At 40.7% G+C, this 22,307-nt stretch overlaps 1 protein-coding gene across 1 annotated transcript; it reads right to left on the reverse strand.

Moving 5' to 3' along the window:
• Window positions 1-616: 616 nt before the first annotated feature.
• LOC124140987 lies at window positions 617-20,167 on the reverse strand. The gene is made up of 2 exons (XM_048400167.1): window positions 19,787-20,167; window positions 617-1,459 (listed from the first exon to the last, which is right to left on the reverse strand). Exon 2 carries the CDS (start codon window positions 1,455-1,457, stop codon window positions 993-995), a length of 465 nt encoding a protein of 154 aa, XP_048256124.1. The 5' UTR covers window positions 1,458-1,459; window positions 19,787-20,167; the 3' UTR covers window positions 617-992.
• Window positions 20,168-22,307: the final 2,140 nt, after the last annotated feature.

A 22,307-nucleotide genomic window follows, 5' to 3' on the forward strand; every position in this document is an offset into this window, starting at 1 on the left:
CCTACTCCCCCTCCACTCCCACTCCCACTCCCACTCCCACTCCCACTCCCACTCCCACTCAAGTCCGACAACTCCGTTGTAAACAATGGATGCTGGTAACGTGGCCAAATTGACAGTATGTTCGTTCACTCACACTGCACTTAGTTCGATTCCATTACGACGGAAGGAATATGGGTACTGTAATACCATGGCTTACTTGGGGAAGGGTAAACAATCAACTCACAGTGAGATATCCCTTATGTAACACCGCTGTATACGTGACATCACAAACTGCACGGTGTAATAGTTATACTGTACTCAAAGACTAACTAAATGTGGTCGTATCGATTTATCGATAACTGAATATTGATCATAAATCAATGATATTGACTATGTGGCTTTACATGTTCACATATTTCCTATATACAAAACAAAGACATTCTTATGACAGATCTGGATAGATTGATAGTTTTAATGCGTAATATGGTAGAATAAAGTCACATCTCAAAGTTATTTCCGATTAAAATTGCTTTAATTTCAGATTAGACGTTTCACCAAAATCTACGTAAAGAATAAACAAATTGTTAGAGCACAACTTGAATTTGAATTTTTGAATTTTCGATTTTTTTAAAAAAAATTGTGTTATACAGTAAAAGATGTTGAAAAGCCTTCAGAATCTATCTTCAACCAATTGAAACACCCTTACACGTTACATTTCCCAAAACTATGGACATCATTGCCTCTTAAATATTGATAATACGATAAATAAGATGCGAGTAACTTTGACTTTGAGTATGTTCATACCCAATGTTGCAGACAGTTAGTTACACAATGAGTGTTCAGGCAGTGACTCGCGGTCAGCATCAGAACTACAAACACACTGCAAACAACGTGGATGGAAGCTGGTGATTCTGTGTGGGTCTTTCATGACGACTCATCATTTCAGAGTTCACAGATCCATGGACAATGGTTGGTTCATAAATACCTACAAATACATACAAACACTACAAACATCATTTCTTGAGAACAACACGTGGGACGCCGAAATACACGAACTCCTTCGTCCCTAGACAACCCGGCCCATTAGGAGCTGAGTTTTCACTTGGTCCATAAGATCTATGGCCACCGCGATAGTCGGATAACGGGTTGGTCTGTTTGGTCGGGTTCATCATAGATTGTGCTATCTCCTTTGAACCCTTTTCGTATTTAATCAATTGTCTCAATGGAACATTAGTTAAAGATCTGCCCAGAGGATGCTCCCGAAAGTCGTTGTCACTGAACGATTTTGCTTCATCTACAATTTTTCCGTTCACTGCGCTTCTCCACATCGTCCATAGATGAAGGTTCTTCATCGGGTCAAATGCCTTCTTCAGTGCTTCCTCGGGTTTGATCTTTCCTTTCACGGGCTTGTCAGGCAAACGGTCAGTTTCCGATATCTTCGACCTTCTAGTGGACACAGAGGGGGGTTTCTTGGCCATAACTGGAATAGGAAAAGAGATTATGTTAGTTTAGTGACACTGTGCTATTGTGTATTGGGTAAATAAATAGTTCATATGTGTATCTGATGGCTGCTGATTATTTATCATAAGCTGACGAGAAAAATAACTTATACACCGATTTTTGATTGGGGTTAAAAGCGAAACAAACAAGAAATGGTTATTTGATAGTGGTGTATTTGATACGGATATCCCATTTGATTTTTGGACCTAAAGTTTCCTGTGTATCGGCGACTGTTTTCAGCCTTATAACGTTTTCATAGCGTTTGAAATGTTTGGGTGAAATCAAATTTTCAAGTGTATACTTTCTTTTGCCAGGCAGATTACAATTGATAGATTTCTCGGGAGGATAATGACAACGCATAACAAGAGTTTGCCACTAACGTGGCTATATCCCCCGCCCCTGTTACAGAATTTATGACATAAATCTAAAAAAACGCTAACTTTTTTTAAACGAGGTGGAACTTGTCATGGAAATTGTAAAAAAAAGAAGAGTTTGGAACCTAAGTCCATCTTGTTGCCATGGAAACGTAAACAATAAAAAATTCTAAAATTTCTAAATAGCAAAAGGCATCAGTTCAGCATGTACCTGACAGACCTGCAAAGTTTCATGAAAGAATATTGAATGGTTTCTGAGTTATGCTCCGGAAACGAAACGTGACGGACGTACGTACGGACGGAGCCCGTTTCTATATCCCCCGCCAACTTTGTTGGGCTGAGGATAATAAGGTAGGCCTAACCGTGGGATTATTTACGGATAATTATGCGAATACAAAAGGTCGGGTAGGTACTGCTTTACAAACAATCATGGCATCGCCATTATTTACAGGGGATATGGTCTTGACAATCAGGAATGTGGACCATTCTTGCATTATTGTTATCATTGTCAAATTATAGTCTATGTTACCGAAAATCAGCGTCTAACTAGGGCGTAGAGTCGTCAACATTGGAAATATGAATTGGGAAGCAATAAAGCGAAGACGAGCAGCGCCCGAGAATGCATTGGGGATAAGTTTCCATATCTGCGCCTGTTGACCTCTGCGGCTTGGGGTCTTTTTTTCCAAATTTAAAACTGTTTACAGTTTGTGTGGGATATCCGACCGCAGTTCGTGACCTGACCAGGCAGACGTCTCATGGACTAGAGTAGCTTCCCTTTGAAAAAGGGCATTTGCTCTAGCGGAGGGACAGATGGATGGCCGTGAATGGCTGCCAAATGAGAAAGATTTTTACCTTTGAAAAAATATACTGTGTAGGCAAAACTTTATTGTCTTTATCGTAGTTACGCCATTGTCTAAAAACAAGTTGGAAGGATATTGCGTGCTGTCACTGTCCTACAGACTAATCACTGATATTATGATGTAATATATTTATTTGCGTATTCCAGAAAAATGCAATCTCGCTCTTTTCGATGATAAAATATAAGCAGGTTATCACGCTTTTGTGTTTTGGGACAGTAAATACCATGTATTACGAATAAAAACTCTGTACTTGGCTTATTAATACAGGGTTTATTCCTAATACAATATGTTTACCTTCCTAAAGGTCAATATCCCGTGTTACGAATAAACACGATTTATTTTGTTCGCCAAGACTCGCGAAATACAATCTTTGTTCCTAATACAAGATATTTACCATCCCTAAGCACACTCGCGTGCTAACCTCCGAGTATTAGATAAATAAAGATGGTTTCCTGACCCTATGCAGGCCACGGAGTGTAGACACGCGGGTGTATTGATTGATAAATGGACAATCAGAAGGAAGTATCTGTTAGTAAGCAATTGGATCGAACAGATTGATGGGAATACAAGAACATACACTCGTATAATAAAGACTGGTAGAAATACTAGAACATAGATATACATGCATATAGATATACAAGAACACACATATAGGCAGATGGGTAAGTATAGTTAGATATAAGACAGACGGGGTAGACATGCTAGACCATTTTTATTTAGATATACACAGATGAGGCAGAGACACGAGAATATAGTAACAAATTTAGGAGGATGGGGTACACATACGAGAACATAGTTAGATATACAGACGGATTTGGGACGACATACGAGAACATAGTTAGATATTCAGAGAGGTGGGGTACACATACGAGAACATAGTTAGATATACAGACGGATTTGGGACGACATACGAGAACATAGTTAGATATTCAGAGAGGTGGGGGAGACATACGAGAACATAGTTAGATATACAGAAGGATGGGGGAGACATACGAGAACATAGTTAGATATTCAGAGAGATGGGGTACACATACGAGAACATAGTTAGATATACAGACGGATTTGGGACGACATACGAGAACATAGTTAGATATTCAGAGAGATGGGGTACACATACGAGAACATAGTTAGATATACAGACGGATTTGGGACGACATACGAGAACATAGTTAGATATTCAGAGAGGTGGGGGAGACATACGAGAACATAGTTAGATATACAGAAGGATGGGGGAGACATACGAGAACATAGTTAGATATACAGACAGGTTGGGAGACGTGCGAGAACATAGTTAGATATACAGACAGATGGGGTATACATACGAGAACATAGTTAGATATACAGACAGATGGGGGAGACATACGAGAACATAGTTAGATATACAGACAGATGGGGAGACACGAGAACATAGTTAGATATACAGACAGATGGAGAGACACGAGAACATAGTTAGATATACAGACAGATAGGGGAGACATACAAGAAAATAGTTTGATATGCAGATTGATGGATAGACATACGAGAACATATACACAGACAAGCTATCAAGCCAACAAACACATATGATTAAAAACAGAGAAGTCAACAAACGTACACCCGTACAAACATATGACAAGATGGAAGGAGACACAAGAAGATCGACAGACATAATATAAGATAAATCTAAGGAATAAACATACATGAGGATGGATGGTGACACGCGCAGATGGACACACGTGCAAGCAGATACACAGATGTTGAAGCATATGCAGAGGATGACTGAACTATTGGGTTTGTGGCACGATATCATGGATACCCGCCCATGTTGAGTTTATAAATCACAAACTGCACAGCTGAACTATTGAAATGGGCGTGGTCATATAAGTCTATTACTGCTCGTTCTTTTATTGTAGCACCTTATCGTTGTTCAGCCCAAACCAAGAATGAATATGCATTTACTGTGCGACTCTGATTGTTTGTTAAGCACATAAGGCTCTTGACACATTACATGTTTGTTCCACAGCGCCAAGGAGATGTCATGTAACGATCGTGTAATTGTTTTGAAGAGTGAGTTAGTTGGGGTGAAGATATTATTTCAGTCAAGCCATGGGTTCAGATTCATATCAACGCAAGAGTCTAAAACCCGTGATGTTTGGAGCTGAAACACCGAGAATCATAATTGGAAACGATCTGTATTCAAACACGGTTGTTATTCACATCGAGTTTCGGCATTTGGCCGAATGTCCATCCTCGCCGTTTAATAAATTATCACCGCTAAATCGGAACACAAAGTTTATCGTAAACTATCGATTCAGACTGAATCACCATGAAATACTTGCAATATATAAGCCCCTTCGCAAGACAACCAATGCTGACTTGATCGCCTCTTGAGTGAGTGATTAATTGAGTGAACGAGAGATGGTTGGTTTATAGCCACTTTCATAGCCGCTTTGCATATTTTTTTTTATTTCAGCTATGACACCGCTTTCAGTTTGATGTGGGTCTCAGCCGTTAAATGTTTTGGTAAAGCCCACGAGCATAAGTGTGTGTAACCACCAACGATTATATTTCGGGGGAAACGAGGATGGAACCTGCAACCAGTGGATCAATTGTGTTTCTATTTACACTACTTGGCCACCCATGCACCCATGAAAACTGCAAAACCGCAATTATCAATAACTTTATATACTGAACCACAAAAGAAACGTCACCATGGATAGATATATGAGAAACTTCATTTATCCAAACACTGTAAACATACTTTGAGACATATTATAAAGATGAAACTTGGCAAAACTGATCATGAAGGTTGAAATTAAAGTGTCAAATGTTCTTAAAGTGAAACACAACACTAGTGTCTGAGAAAATGGCATCACAAGTCAGTATCTCGTGTTTCCTCCATGTGCATTGATGATTTCCGTGCAGCGTCGATGCATTGAATGGATGAGGCGGTTGATGAAGGCTATAGGCACTTGAGCCCACAATCTGAGGAACGCCTGACCTTATTCAGCTGCATTTGTCGGCCTTGGTCGGACGTCATTCAGCAGTCTTTGAATCTCGCCCCCCCCACAGGTGCTCAATGGGATTTAAATCGGAACTGAGGTCAGGCTACTGCATGGTTCAAATGCCATTCTGCTGGAGGAAGTGTGGGCACGGGCGTTATCATGCTGAAATTCGTGGTTGCGGCGACGTGCCAAATGAGGTATAGCCTGTGGTCTCAAGACTTGATCAATGTACCGAGCTGCTGTGACACCATTGACTCTTCCTGGACCGATGTTCTGGAAGACCACAGGGCCGACCCTCTGTGCAAGACCAATTCAACCCCACACCATCATGCTCGGACCACCCCACGAGTCTCTCTCAACAACACAAGCATCCGAATAACGTTCCCCACGGCGTCGCCAGACTCTCTCTCTCTCTCTGCCATCTGTTGTTGAGATACAGCAACGAATGAATGTTATCCGATCTGGGTGGATTTTTATTGGGGAGAAATTGGGGTACGCATATGCATTTAAATTTGCACGGAACTCACGTGCATCGGGTTACCATGGCCGTTGCTGTGCGATCGGTTTTATTGTCACCCGCTTTGGGTTTTTTTATCATCAAATTTCGTTTTCCGGACAAGGTAATGTCAAATTTTAGAAACTTTGACCAACATAACCCAGATATTTAAATGACAACTTTTCATGCAATGTCACTTGGGGTGACGTTTCCCTTGCGGATCAGTATATAATAATTCCTACTGAACAGACAAACTTGGCAAGATGAGAAGTGAAAACCATGCATTGCTCAGTACTGAATAGGACGGGGTTTGGACAAGGCTGATGAATCGATCTCCTCCCTGCTCAATAGCAGAAGGAGTCCTGGGAGGTCTAGTGTATGAATGGCTCACAATACACACAGCCTGTACACCAAGCGTTTCAATGTGAACTACATGTTCGAGGCCAAGCTGACGGGTACGAGAGGGGGCGAACTGAGCAAAGGCGAGAAACATTCTTTGTCATGAAATGCTCGTAGGAGTGTTACGCCAACAGCCATAACTGCAGATCTCAAATGTTTATGAGTGCTGTTTGCGTGGGACAGCATGTGCGTAACGGGATATACACATGTATTGTTAGGTTTACACCTACTTGCCTTTCGCAGTGAAGCACTTGACATCATTGCCTAGTTACCTAAGTCAGAGGTAGAATCAAAAGACAAACCAAGTGGTCGCTGTTATCCGTGCCGATAGCATACATAATGTATTTACTCTTTGTGTGGATATGATTCGTCTTTAAAGACATATGCATATCCATGCATCTGTCAAGTATCGAATGTGTACTAGTGAGTGAGTGAGTGAGTGTGGTTTTACACCGCTTTCAGCAATCTCACGGTGGGGGACAGAAATGGGCTTCACACATTTTACCTATGTGGGGAATCGCAACTGTGTCTTCGGCGTGACGAGCGAACGCTTTAAGCCTGAATCTACCCCACCGCCCCCTATGTGAAATAAACAGAAGGTGTGAAATTGAGAAAACAGCATCATAGATTATCTACATTATTACAATAATTGTAGAGGTACATAACGTTTATAATGACATCATTATTACACTCAATCTGCATGAAATTAATAATATTCTAAATATCTTCGTCTGAACACCTTTCTGACTGCATCGGACGACTAAAATGGGGTTTGGGTGGTTACAGGATTACCTAGCTGATTGTGTGCCATCTACGACGTGCGGATAGTTGCTCATGCTGTCAACCCCTGGTTTGTCTGGCCGGACTCAGGTATCACTTCAAGGCGGCTGGGGGTATATGTTATTGGGGTAACCGTAGTATTCTTAAATGTGGCATAAAACAACATTCACACACCCCCGTCAGTACAATGTATGGATACCATGTCAATATAGTTAGTAACCACCCACATTGACATGTCCGCTTTGTGTGTAGACTGTAACATGAACGTGCACAGGAATATTAAAACTGAGAAGTGTGGTTAGTTCACATTATTCTAGACCTCCTCCGTGGTCTAGTGGGAGAGCGGAAGGTCCGGGGTTAGGTCCCCGTCCGCGTCATCCAAAAGCCGTTGAAAGATGGTACTTAACCTTAACCTGCCTGCTAACTCTGGTCATCTCGGAATCAGTACAATGTGTCTGGGTGGGATATTCATGTTAAACTGCGGCATGGTATTTCAGTGGGCTTGCGCGATAAAATTGGCATTATTCCGGACAAGTACAAGCAGCAACACCACACACACGGACGCACGCACGGACGCACACACGGACGCACGCACACACACATACACAAACACATGGGTGCACGTCACTACATAAGTGAAAGATCTGGGCGCGACGTTAAACACCATTTCACCTCACCTCACATTATGCTATCAAAACGTGCTGACGTTAGGTTTCATAATACCGCCCAGATCAAGAATAAACAACGTGAGCCGCTACATGTTCTTAATAAGATTATGCCATACTCGTATTAAATCTGTTTTATAACAGATGAAATGGCTTGATGTCTGTTCAGTATTTTGTGATCGATATCATTGATGATGTGGAATCTCCAATAGTAAGTAAGTTAATATCCAATATACTCTAAGCATGACATAAATCTGCTACCAAGACCCGCTTTCACCAAAGTGACTTTTTTATTTATACGCTATCACTGGATTTTCTGATCCAGACTCGACTGTTTACAGGGCCTCATTCGTATGAGGAGTATCTTACTTTTTTATGCAAATTGTGTGATTGGTGCTCCCTAAAGGACAGGACGTGCTTGCCCTTTTCGCAAACACCTGGTTTCATCAATGATTTTCAGTTATCCACTCATTTAATTGTCATCACTATTTCGACCAATGGAATATGTTTGGGCATAATATCGATTATTTAAGGGGATTCACAGTCTTCATCTTTATGATTTAGGCAAGAGGATGCTTTTGTGTTGAAATCGCTTCGGAAAACAAACCCGTCTGTTTCGAAACCCGGCAATACACCTACACGTTAAGACAGATCGCATACTTCCCATTGATGTTTAACTGGGTGCGTTAGTATAATATTATATTCGACCATTCTCTCTTGTCCTACAAGCTGTTTTACCAACAAGACAACTAACACATAAAGAATTTCAACATAATCACACAGTGCCCGCCTGACTTTGTTATCTGCACACAGATACTAGACGACACAAGGTGGGGCTTCGTGTTTTCAATATCAAACACGTAAACGTCTCTGTGTATTCATCTAGATGTAGGGCGGATCCAGCCGCCGCCAGCAGCACGATACTCCTCTCATACAAATGGGTGTGGATAAGGGTGGGGATCACGATCAGTGCCATGTTCAATGAGGTATCATTTGAGCTTTGCAAACTAACACATTGGCTTGTTAAGGTTGTAAAATAACGGGCGTTGTTTAACGGGAGAAATGAACGTCACACCATAGACACACAGTGAAACATATCAATATCATTCATTTGATAGATAATGCAATGTGCATGTGAGACCGTTTTAGAAGGAGGTCTTGCTGATGTTGTTTAACGGTTGTGTTTCAGTCAACAAGGGCACCTGTTTACTTCACAATACACATACAATGAAAACATCATCTGGGTTCAGGGGCGGACAGGTAGCCTAGTGGTTAAAGCGTTCGCTCGTCACGCCGAAGATCCGGGTTCGATTCCCGATATGGGTACAATGTGTGAAGGCCATTTCTGGTGTCACCCGCCGTGATATTGCTGGCGTAAAACCATACTCACTCACTCATCTTGGTTTAACGGCGGTGTTTCGGTCAACACATTTCTTTGTATGTTTGTTTATTTGTTGTTTAACGCCGCACTCAGCAATATTCCAGCTGTATGACGGCGGTCTGTAAAATAATAGAGTCTGGACCAGACAATCTAGTGATGGACATGAACATCGATCCAAACAACTGGGATACGATGACATTCATCAACCAAGTCAGCGAGCCTGACCACCCAATCCCGTTAGTCGCCTCTTACGACAAGCATAGTCGCCTTTTACGGAAAGCAGGGGATGCTGAGAATCTATTCTAACCCGGATCTTCACGCGTCTCAGTCAACAAGTACACTAGTATGCGCCACATATCGCACACACATCATCTGAGTCGCACATATGAGGAGCACATGTCAATATATTGTTAATAGACATGAATGCGTATGTAAATGTGGAAAAGATCAAAGGGTGTGACTTAAATATTTTTATAGATATTCCATGCAGTTCGCCTCTACATATGACACTCCTCAAAAGAGAACAAAGACGGATCTGCGAACAACCTGGATAAAAAAAACCCACATCAAACACAATATTTTATTTAAAAATAAACTAATTAATGTGCTTATCTAAGCGCTAAAATCAATTTAGTTGCGTTTCTTGAGGTATTCACTGGCTGAAGACTGCAGTGTTATATAATGTGTGTACATGTACGTCTGTGCATTTTCCCACGGTTATTTAATGAGTGACCGAGTATGGTTTTAGCAATAATCCAGCAATATCACGGCGGGGGACACCAGAAATGGGCTTCACACGCTGTATCCATGTCGGGAATCGAACCCGGGTCTTCGGCGTGACGAGCGAACGCTTTAACCACTAGGCTACCCGACAGCCCCCACGGTAATCTAATTAACACATATATGCATATATTATATGACACGGTAAATACATGGATTGATGAGCGAACACACAGCTATCAGTAAAACACGGTTAGATCTACCAGCCATATTGTAATAACGTGTTCCCAGCAACAAAGAGCTTGAAATTCAATACCTTTAATACCTTTTAACTGATAGTGTTATTCAAGAGACCGTGTAAAGAGACCCTCCTTAATTTGTTGTTAGTTACTATCATGTATTCCAGTCAGTGTCAATGTGCACTAGATGATTTTTTTAACTTACCTCATTATTATCAATCCAAGACGTTTAGATAGCATGACATTTTGATAAGTGCATGGAAAGCATTGCAACACTTTACTCAACCCTAAATAACATAGATCAAAGGAATGATATTAAATGTAATAGTGGGTGAGAGGGTTGGGGTAAACAACGTTTAGTATATCGTTAATATCGCGGTGCATCAACTTGTAACTTGTGTCGTGTACTCGTCCCATGCAATGACTATGGATTTTATATTATTTAATAATATGTTTTTCACTAAAGCATAGGCAAGTCGTAATCAACATAACCCTTTTCTAGTTCCCTGATTCCACAGCAGGGGTGGTGTGTGTGTGTGTGTGTGTGTGTGTGTGTGTGTGTGTGTGTGTGTGTGTGTGTGTGTGGCTGTGTGTGTGTGTGTGTGTGTGTGTGTGTGTGTGTGTGTGTGTGTGTGTGTGTGTGTGTAGGGGGGCAGCTAATCATCTACGACGCCGAATTCGCTGTGTAACTAGTGTAAAAAATGCCAAGTTTATAATTATGTCACTGAAATACTGGTATTAGATAAAATAGTTATTGATCGAAATTACTTTCATAAGGTACGTCAAGTATCACCAACATGACTGACTGCACAGGTGTGTTATAGATTATAAAGTACGTCAAACATCAAGTAAATCATCAACATGACTGATTGCACAGGTGTGCCATAGATTATAAAGTACGTCAAATATCAAGTAAATCATCAACATGACTGATTGCACAGGTGTGTTATAGATTATAAAGTACGTCAAACATCAAGTAAATCATCAACATGACTGATTGCACAGGTGTGCCATAGATTATTAAGTACGTCAAATATCAAGTAAATCATCAACATGACTGATTGCACAGGTGTGTCACAGATTATAAATTACGTCAAATATCAAGTAAATCATCAACATGGCTGATTGAGCAGTTGTGTAATTGATCACGAAGTACATCAAATATCAAGTAAATCATCAACATGACTGATTGCACAGGTGTGTCTTAGATTATAAAGTACGTCAATATCAAGTAAATCATCAACATGACTGATTGCACAGGTGTGTCATAGATTATAAAGTACGTCAAATATCAAGTTAATCATCAACATGACTGATTGCACAGGTGTGTCATAGATTATAAAGTACATCAAATATCAAGTAAATCATCAGCATGACTGATTGCACAGGTGTGTCACAGATTATAAAGTACGTCAAATATCAAGTTAATCATCAACATGACTGATTGCACAGGTGTGTCATAGATTATAAAGTACATCAAATATCAAGTAAATCATCAGCATGACTGATTGCACAGGTGTGTCATAGATTATAAAGTACATCAAATATCAAGTAAATCATCAGCATGACTGATTGCACAGGTGTGTCATAGGTTATAAAGTACGTCAAATATCAAGTTAATCATCAACATGACTGATTGCACAGGTGTGTCATAGATTATAAAGTACATCAAATATCAAGTTAATCATCAAAATGACTGATTGCACAGGTGTGTCATAGATTATAAAGTACATCAAATATCAAGTAAATCATCAGCATGACTGATTGCACAGGTGTGTCATAGATTATAAAGTACATCAAATATCAAGTAAATCAGCAGCATGACTGATTGCACAGGTGTGTCATAGATTATAAAGTACGTCAAATATCAAGTTAATCATCAACATGACTGATTGCACAGGTGTGTCATAGATTATAAAGTACATCAAATATCAAGTAAATCATCAACATGACTGATTGCACAGGTGTGTCATAGATTATAAAGTTCCTCAAATATCAAGTCAATCATCAACATGACTGATTGCACAGGTGTGTCATAGGTTATTAAGTACGTCAAATACCAAGTAAATCACCAACATTACTGATTGGGCAGTTGTGGCATTGATTATATAGTACGTCAAATATCAAGTAAATCATCAACATTACTGATTGCACAGGTATGTCATAGATTATAAAGTACGTCAAATGTCAAGTAAATCATCAACATGACTGATTGCACAGGTGTGTCATAGATTATAAAGTACGTCAAATATCAAGTAAATCATCAACATTACTGATTGCACAGGTATGTCAAAGATTATAAAGTGCGTCAAATGTCAAGTAAGTCATCAACATGACTGATTGCACAGGTGTGCCATAGTTTATATGTCAAATAGTATGAACAATTTGTTGTTCATTAAGATCACTATAACATGTAATTTATATAATTCAACAAACAATAATGATTATCCAGATACATATTCTGAAATAATCACACAAATAACTTGTGTGAGACTAAACATGGATTGACTTAATCCCTCACAAGTATTTGACACGATACTTAAGACATGTGAAAAGCATGCTCCAAACGATGACTTGTTTGTTCAACATGAAGCGCAAAATAATAAGTCTATTTATATTTTTATATTTTATATTTTTAAACAAGGATAATACCTGTATCAGGATGGTAATAAAAGCAGCTCGAGACAATTATCTTGTCTGCGGATAAGGTTGGTTGGTTTGTTCTCTAAAGCCGCACTCAGCAATGTTCCAGCTATATGACGGCGGTCTGTACATAATAGAGTCTGGACCAGACAATCCAGTGCTTGACATCATGAACATTGATTGATCCACGCAACTGGGATACGATGACATGCATCAACCAAGTCAGCGAGCCTGACAACCCGATCCCGTTAGTCGCCTCTTACGACAAGCATTGAGGCTTGGGCCTTTAGGATCGGTAGCAGAGCTGAACTAAATGTACTCAATAAACGTCCCTTCAGAGGAACATGTCATTATCAGTGTATTTTCCACTTTAGCCATAACCAGGACAGCAAATTCATCGGGCTAATGTAGCCTGATCACTCATGTGTTAACTTCAACATGGTATAATACCCAACCCGACTCAATACACCCGCACAAAGCCAAGGGACATCATGCATTTATCAAGTCCAAGCCACCGGGTATAGAGATAGTCGTTATAAAGCCCCTAGACAGCCATTGCTGTATATCAGGTTACACTATTGCGAACAGGGCCCCTTTGTTAAACGTATTCTTGAGTCGTTAACTGACATAGTTTGGTTGGCTGGACCAAATATCTGGACGACGACTAACATCAAGTTTGACCCATAGAAAGGACTGATTGATAGTGACCGACATGGCTAAAGCCTAATCCGACAGATAGTGCAGTTGATATACCTTGCTTTCAACGTAGAGATAACTATGTTTAGGAATGATTGGTGACAGGTTGGTTAAGTTATTATTGTAAGATGTATTACTTAAAAACAGTCATGTTTAGGATAAAGTGGACTTAGAGTGACCATATTGAACACCAAGAGCTTCCGAGTCTCAAGTTTGTTTTGGGATAATATAATATAAAAATTATGTAATTATGCTAATTTTAAGTTAGCACGAATGGTTGTCTTTTAGGGCAGTTTCACATGTTTAGGGTCGTTTGAAACAGTTTGATACAGTATAACCGCTTTAATTTCGCGGGACATGTAGATGGAGTGAGTGAGTGAGTGAGTGAGTGAGTGAGTGAGTGAGTCAGACTGAGTGAGTGTGTGAATGAGTTAGAATGATTGAAATTTGAATAAAACGCCCAAGCTCTGAAGTACCTGAGCGACTGAGAAATGTATACATCTAAGCAGGAGCTCTGTCGTACATTGGTCGACATGATGGGGTAATTCACGATTTGAACTTCCGAATGAACTAAGGGGTTAGAAAGCAACAGATGATATCCTGGATTAATATCCCTTCGTCTTCAAAACCATCCTTAATTTTACATCCAAACTTCAAGTTGCGTACACTTTTACCAAATAAATTAACAACTTGTTGTTTCCCTGTCTGGCGCTCGGCGTCAAGGGGAAAACAGGGACTGATCCGTTCGGAGTCATAGGTATGGTAAGTATGATCAATATGGTAACTATGGAAACCTTGGTAACGATGGTAACCATGATCATAATGATAGCAATCTACCAGAACCCCATGTTTCATAAACACATGCTTCTGATATGATCGGAATCATACAATGGACCCTGATATTAGTAGAGATATCTTATGATCGAGTTAATGTTTTTGTTGGTTTTTATTCACCTCAAAGGTACGCTACATTGTTAAGTGGTTCCTATTCATCGATACATCTCACATAGCTCAACACAGGCTCGACGTGACACAAGCGGGGATACCTGGACCTCCCCTTGCATTCATCACGAGTGTCTGTACGGGGAATGTGGTGATGCGTATGGTCCATTTAACATCAGACATGAGCTAGGGGTAAGCTGATGTTCACTCTCGACGGTTTCTGGGGATAATTTGAAACGGAAATTTGAATGTCTTGCATTTTTTCTCGATCGTGTCTGAAAGATAAACGATGCATTTATCATCCTGACAACATTGTTGGTTGAACTGTGTGTATTTGAAATAAACCTGAGAAACCCATGGGACTACAGTAACGTAAGTGTGATGTCCGTTGACCATATTGTTTCGGGATCTATTCGAATGGTAATTTTCTTTACAGATAAAACGTGCAACTATTTAAACCTTCCGTGTGTATCTCTAAAGATAGTTTACTCCAACATTCTTATCGTGTAACATAATAGTATAAGTAGACATCGGCTCCCGTTAGAGCAAAACCACTATTTGTCCAAGAGTGAGTGAGTGAGTGAGTGAGTGAGTGAGTGAGTGAGTAAGTGAGTGAGTGAGTGAGTGAGTGTTATATATTTAGATTCCAGCAGGAGGCATCATTGTGACGAGCGAAGGCTGTAACCGGTAACTTATCCAAAATCAATTGCAACAAAGTTAGGCTGACAAATTCTATTTATTATATTGACAATAAGTTCAAAATCTTCTCTGAAAGAATTACGTGGCGATTCCTGTACGAAAGAGCTTCAGGTGGTAAGTCCCGTTGACTAGCCTGGTTTTGACTCATCATGCCCCACTGCCTTGGATCGTTGTTCATACTTTCAGTCACTGGTTTACAGGGTTCAGACCCGATTTAAGACTGACGTGTTATAGCTGGACAATTGCTGACAACGGTGTTAAATAACCTCAGAATTAAGCAGCAAAATACGCCATCAAACGGCTGACTATAACCTAAAAACTGGTCACGTATGTTTATATACATGTAATTAGCACCGTGGTGGCCTTTCAAAACAAATACACTGTACAAGTAATTTAACATTGTCTCACTTCGGCTTATATTTAACATTTGAAACCATGTAAATAAGAAGAGAGATACTTCTGTTTAGACGTTATAGTGCGTGAGTGAGGATAGTTTTACGCCGCAATATTCCAGCAATATCACGACAGGGAATACACTGCACATAGATGAGGAATCGAACCCGGGTTTTCGGCGTGAACGCTAAACCACAAGACTTCCCCACCTTCCCCTTGAGGGTTATGGAAGTGCAACTCAAGCAATCAGGAGACGTTGAATCTTCGCAGTACCGGGTCAGAGTGAGTGAGTGAGTATGGTTTTACGCCGCTTTTAGCAATATTCCAGCAATATCAGCGGGGGACACCTGAAATGGGCTTCACACATTGAACCCATGTCGGAAATCGAACCCGGGTCTTCGGCGTCACGAGCGAACGCTTACACCACTAGGCTACCCGACCGCCCCCCGGGTTAGAATAGATCTCTAGTGGTTGCCTTAAGAACGGAAAGAACGTGCCATTGTATTCCGTTGTGGTTTGCTGTTTACCACTGGTTCGCCTTGCCGAGACAGATTCTTTGCAATTTGTCCTATTATATTGCCGACTGCGGCGCAAATAATTCTATTTTTTTGTAAACTCGATGGATATTTACACAAGTGCAATGAATATATTTACAATGTGCCAGATCTAAATGCACTGCGATTGCCAATTCAAAATGTTATCGTTCGATTTGTAATAACATTTTTTTTTGTAAATGAGAATCGTTCATTATCTTTTTAAATCACAAATCTGTTTTCAAGGTGTACCGATATTCCGGTTTTAAGCATATTTAATAAACATAATAAGCAATTCCATTCAAATTTTCCAGAGACAATAAAAAAGTGTTCACATATGGGGCGACAGCTTGACGCAGAACAATGTTTAAAGAAAGGTTTGGTGTTAATGTCATTTCATGCAAGTGTGTGCCCTACCCATCTTTCAGTATTTCAATGCACTTTAAAACTCCAGTATTTGGATACGTAAAATAATAGCGACAACCGTTGTTGGTAGTGATCGAGCTAGACTTACGCCGCTTTTAACATTATTCCTTCTTATACAACGTGCACACGTGGGCGGAGAGACTATTGTGTCAGATGGTGATGACAATGGAGGTAAACCTGAGAGAATGTGTGAGTTGTGTTCAGGTTAACGAGAGGACACTTTGAAAGATTTACAATACTGTAGTCCACTTGGCGACTATATTGATAGGGTGCGGTTGGCGCATTCAAAATGAAGGATGGTCTACCAACAAAATGTCATTTATAGTTCGTTTTCTTCTGTGAAATGAAATTATTTCATGCACAGGCGATAACTATGGGTTTTTATAACAGCCTTGCAAAAGAATGTATGCACTATGTTTGATGGTGGCTGGAAATGATACAAGTAAAAAGTGGTTATTCGATGGTGATGTATTTGAATGTATCATAGGCGATATTACATGCATCACTTAATGAGGTATCACAACAGGTGACGTTCACATGATATCTAAGGGAACACGGGGGTCGCAATTTAAATCAAATTTTAAAGTGCATGCTTTCTTTTGCCCGGCAGGTTACATGATAGTAAACATTATTGTATGATGAGTGAGTGAGTGAGTATGGTTTTACGCCGCTTTTAGCAATATTCCAGCAATATCACTGCGAGGGACACCAGAAATGGGCTTCACACATTGTACCCATGTCGGGAATCGAACCCGGGTCTTTGGCGTGACGAGCGAATGCTTTAACCACTAGGCTACCCGACCGCCCCTGTTGTATGCTGAAAAGGCGGAGAGGCAGGCGACGAGGTAGCTTAGTGGTTAAACCATTAGCTTGTCACGCCGAAGACCTGGGTTCGATTTCCCGCATGGCTACAAGTTACGAAGCCCATTTGTTGGTTATCCCACCACAAAAGGCTAGAAAGCTGTTTAATAGTGGTTTAAACCACAGGTCATTCACTAACACCAGAAAGTAGGTTGTCAATATTCATAACACAAAGGTCGTTAAAGATGCTGATCGTGCAATCTTTAGTTTCCACCCGTAAGAGACCCGTATGTATGTTGTTTACATGCATATGTCAATCATATACCAGTGCATACACAAATCTCAACACAGACAGACACGCTAGGGAGTCTTTCAATAATGGATGTGCTCGGGCATTATAATAACATACCTGCCAGTTTTGGTAATTTATTATGAGTAACACTGAATATTTTCGTCTAATGTACTACATGCACTGACAGTGAGTAATTGCCTAAGTCAATTATACCGTGGACTCGCACTGAAATAGCTGAACAACAAAACTGCGACCCGGAACAAACTACAGTAAACTACGGTTATAACGAACTCAAAGGGACTACTAATTTTAGTTCGTTATAACCGTAATTCGTTATAAGCATATGTACAGCATAATAACAGCATATAGTCGGGACTAAAAAGCTAGTTCGTTATATCCGTTAGTTCGTTATAAGCGTGTTCGTTATAACCGTAGTTTACTGCATATGAGTTAGGCAATTTCAAAGCAAGTATATTTTGCGGGAACACCTGGAACAGAATCGTTATGAAGTGGGTTTCACCTGATGGTAAACGTGTAATATTGTGAGAGAATGCGGTTTTACGCCGCTTTTTTTTACAATATTCCAACTGTCACAAATTGAAACACGAAATGGGCCTCACACATTGTACCCCGTGTTGTGAATCGAATATAAAACATCAACGACAGCGAATAAAAAGGCATTGCGTAAAAGGCAAAATGTCAGTGAAAATTATATGAATGAATCACTGAAAATCAGTGATGACACCAGGTGTTCGCGAAAAGGGTAGGCCTGTTCTGCCCTACCGGTAGCACCCACCACTCACGCAATTTGCATGAAAAAACAATGAGTGTTTTTTACCAGACGCCATACAGTCTCACCCCAGGCCTACAGCACAACCCAGGCCTTTTGCGTGGCGAACGCTTTAACCATGACACCCCACAGATACCCCACTGACATTTTGTTAATACATGAACACATCTCAGTCAAACTGTCTTGTCATGTAAATGGTAAGCATGGGGTTTAATAAGGACGTAGCTTTTGAATTATGACTCCGCGAAGTGAAGTTGTTGGAGTAATTGACGGGTATAGGATTGTTTGTGTGAGCAGTGATTGGCTGAGTGAATTATCTTCTTGTTCTCATTCACAGGTCTCATAAAACAGTATTGGTGGTTATAAAGGATTAAAAAAAATTGATTCTGAAATATGCATGTTTATACTTCATTAGCTACAAAATTGCATGCTGTATTCTTCTTGAAGGGTTCTCAACAAGGTAATTTACAACAGATGGAAAACCCCATTCACCGCGACAAGGACGAGACGCATCATAAAATCTAGATGCATATCATCCAATATACGTTACACAATACGTTTGAGACATGCCTCTCGGGGACTAATAATACGAATCTATTGAATTCAATTGTGGTGAATTTTGCTTGTGTGAGCATGCACTTGGCTGTTATCATGGTACTGAATATTGCTGTTGATCGCTATACATATCCAGACATACAATATTTTTTCATGAATACTTTTGTTGGTTGTAGAAGTGTTCACAGTCCAATCTGGTCCATATTTATGCTCAATGAACGTTTAACACTGCTCAGGAGTACATTTTGATTTTATAGGAATATGTAAGTAGCTTTTAAACACTGATATAATCACGTATCTCATAAACATATCATTTTAAATAGACATGGCATAGTATCTAGTTAGCTTAGTATCTTACACTGTAAACGTGATACTAGAAGTCACAATTTTATGCATGTCGCGTTTCACCAGTGTTATTCAAGAATATAACCCATGTTAATCATATCTATTTATGAAAAGCTTAGAAATGTAGCATGTCTATATTCAACGTAATGTTAAAGTAAACAATATTAACAATCAACGCCAGATTAAGGAAAAGGGGTATCAAATTTCACATTAACAGTTTCAACTATGGTGATAAAATTCCTGCAATGTCTTCGATAAGGTGTTAATCCTGTGCCCCAAATCTCCCATACTTACCTCTTAACCTGTCTAAGGTCACTCGATGCGGAGCAACCTTGGATATATAGCCGGACCAGTAGTCCTAACTTGTTGATAGCCTATCCGTGACCGCAGCACGAGAGATAAGAGCCATCTTCACATAGCTATATACACATGTACATTGCAGTCAATCACAGCTGTCCGCGCCTCGTCTTGTAACCGCCATGCACATGTTACGGGTAACATATTCCAGACATGACTTTAAAACAGCAGAAGCTTGACAACGTAGTTTAAAGATATGGCGTGAAGAAATGTCAACACGGCTTGTCTCAGCCGAATGTCGAAACACAACTACTTGTCGAATTCCAATACACCACTACCCTCTATACCCCGACCGCTGTAGGAAGTCCCGTGTAGATAAGAAAAACTTGTCCACGCTTAGATGACTATACGTTACTAGTCGAAACGGGTGAGCGATCACTGAGAAAACATTTAGGAAACCGCAACTATTGCTTCCGAGATGAAATGGAGGCATGTTTACTTCGAACAAACCGGTTGAAGCTTATTGTTGGAGGAGATATAGAAAAATGTTTTTTCAACGTGTTGGCTGGGGAAGGCGGTGGGGTGTATGAATGACTATATATACGAATGGAATGCTTGTTATCGCGACAGCGAGGGAAATCCGATGAAACGTTTTTTGCTTGAGGTATTGCTATCATTTTATTACAACAGCCTCATTAAAAAACTATTTGCACGGATTTACGCAATTCAGCTTTGCCCCGTTAACTGCCTTCCATCCTGGACCTATCACCGATCACGGAGTTACCGCCCTTGATTTCTGTAATCCTGTCATTTCTGGTCTATTTCGTTTGTGTAGAATATTAACAGTGGTGTTAAATGGATTTTCGTGAATTGTATATTTGTACGTGGAGCAATAATGTATGATTGTTAGGCATAACGTAGGGTGTCACGGTCACACGGTGCATAACTGGATGAGTTTGGTTTAATGTTGGTAAGGGGCGGTCGGGTACCCTAGTGGTTAAAGTATTCGCTCGTCACGCTGAAACCCCGGGTTCGATTCCCGACATGGGTACAATGTGTGAAGCCCATTTCTGGTGTCCCGCGCCGTGATATTGCTTGAATATTGCTAAAAGCGGCGTAAAATCAAAACCCACTCACTTACTAATGTTGCTAAGAACAGTATTTCAGTTATATCACGGCTATGATATGTCATCACTTTGGTGAAAGCCTTAAGCACGAGTGGGATGCTTTCAAACCTAGATTTCGATTCCTGACATGGGTACAATGTGTGAGTCCCATTTCTGGTGTCCCACGCAGTGATATTGCTGCCCCAGTGGAATATTGCTAAAAGCGGCGTAAAACCATTCTTACTCACTCACTTAAACCGAGAAACATTATCATGGCGTATCTGGGATTCGAACGTACGGTCATAGGTTTCTGGCAAACCTCGGGGCACAAGTGCCCCATCGTTGTATAAGCAGAAGCAGTACCACGGAGAGTGAGTGAGTGAGTTGGGTTTAACGCCGCTAACAGTAGTCCAGTTATATCACTGCGTGTCAGCTTAATGTGTGAGGAAAGACAGAAGTGATGCATGTCTCAGACGTTTACCACTTTGGTGCAACTCGCGAGCACGGGTATGGTGCTGACGAACCTGGAAACATAATCGGAGCGAACCAGGATTCGGACCCACGATCATAGTTTTCTGGCGTGTCCAAGGGACGCAACTCTGCACAGCGTATTTCCGTGCCCCCTCCACCGAGTGAGTAATCATACACGCAGGGACACCAGAAAGGGGGTTAACACAATGTACCCATGTCGGGAATCGAACCCGGGTCTTCGGCGTGACGAACAAGCGCTTTAACCACTAGGTTACCCGACCGCCACAAAACCCTATCATAAGCAACATGTCATTGTGTTTAGTAATCAGCATGTAATTTAGTATGACTTAACTTTCTTTATCGTCATTTGTTGTAGTTTGATGGCCACTGGAACCCACCAGCGTGTACTCAGCTCCTGTATCGCCTTATCGGTCGGTACAGTGTAGAAATAACAACTTTCTGCAAATGTGCCATGGTAATTAACTAACGATATGTTGGAAAAACATGTTCGTATCTTATCTTACTGACTGAGCTACATATATATGGGACCGCCTCCGTGGTCTAGTGGTAGAGCGTCCGCCCGGGGAGCGGACGGTCCGGGGTTCGATCCCCGACCGCGTCATACCAAAAAACGTTAAAAGATGGTACTTGTAGTTACCCTGTCCGGCGCTCGGCATTAAGGGGCTAAAACAAGGACTGGTCGGCTCGGAGTCAGTATACTGTGTCTGAGTGGGGTATTCATGTTAAACTGCGGCATGGTATCTCAGTGAGCTAGCACTATAAATCGGCTTCAGTCCGGACTGGTGTACAACCAGATACACGTGCATGCACGTCGCTATATAAGTGCAATAATCTTGGACGCGACGTTAAACCCCATTTCACCTCACCTCACCACATATATATGGTCATGTCTCTCAAGCATATGAGTAATGATCGGAGAG

Source organism: Haliotis rufescens, unplaced genomic scaffold (assembly GCF_023055435.1).
Source record: "Haliotis rufescens isolate VD_foot unplaced genomic scaffold, xgHalRufe1.0.p SCAF_2, whole genome shotgun sequence".
NCBI lineage: Eukaryota > Metazoa > Mollusca > Gastropoda > Lepetellida > Haliotidae > Haliotis > Haliotis rufescens.

Excerpts from the sequence above, each read along its gene's own strand:
- LOC124140987 (XM_048400167.1), bottom strand. The coding sequence starts at position 1,457 with ATGGCCAAGAAACCCCCCTCTGTGTCCACTAGAAGGTCGAAGATATCG.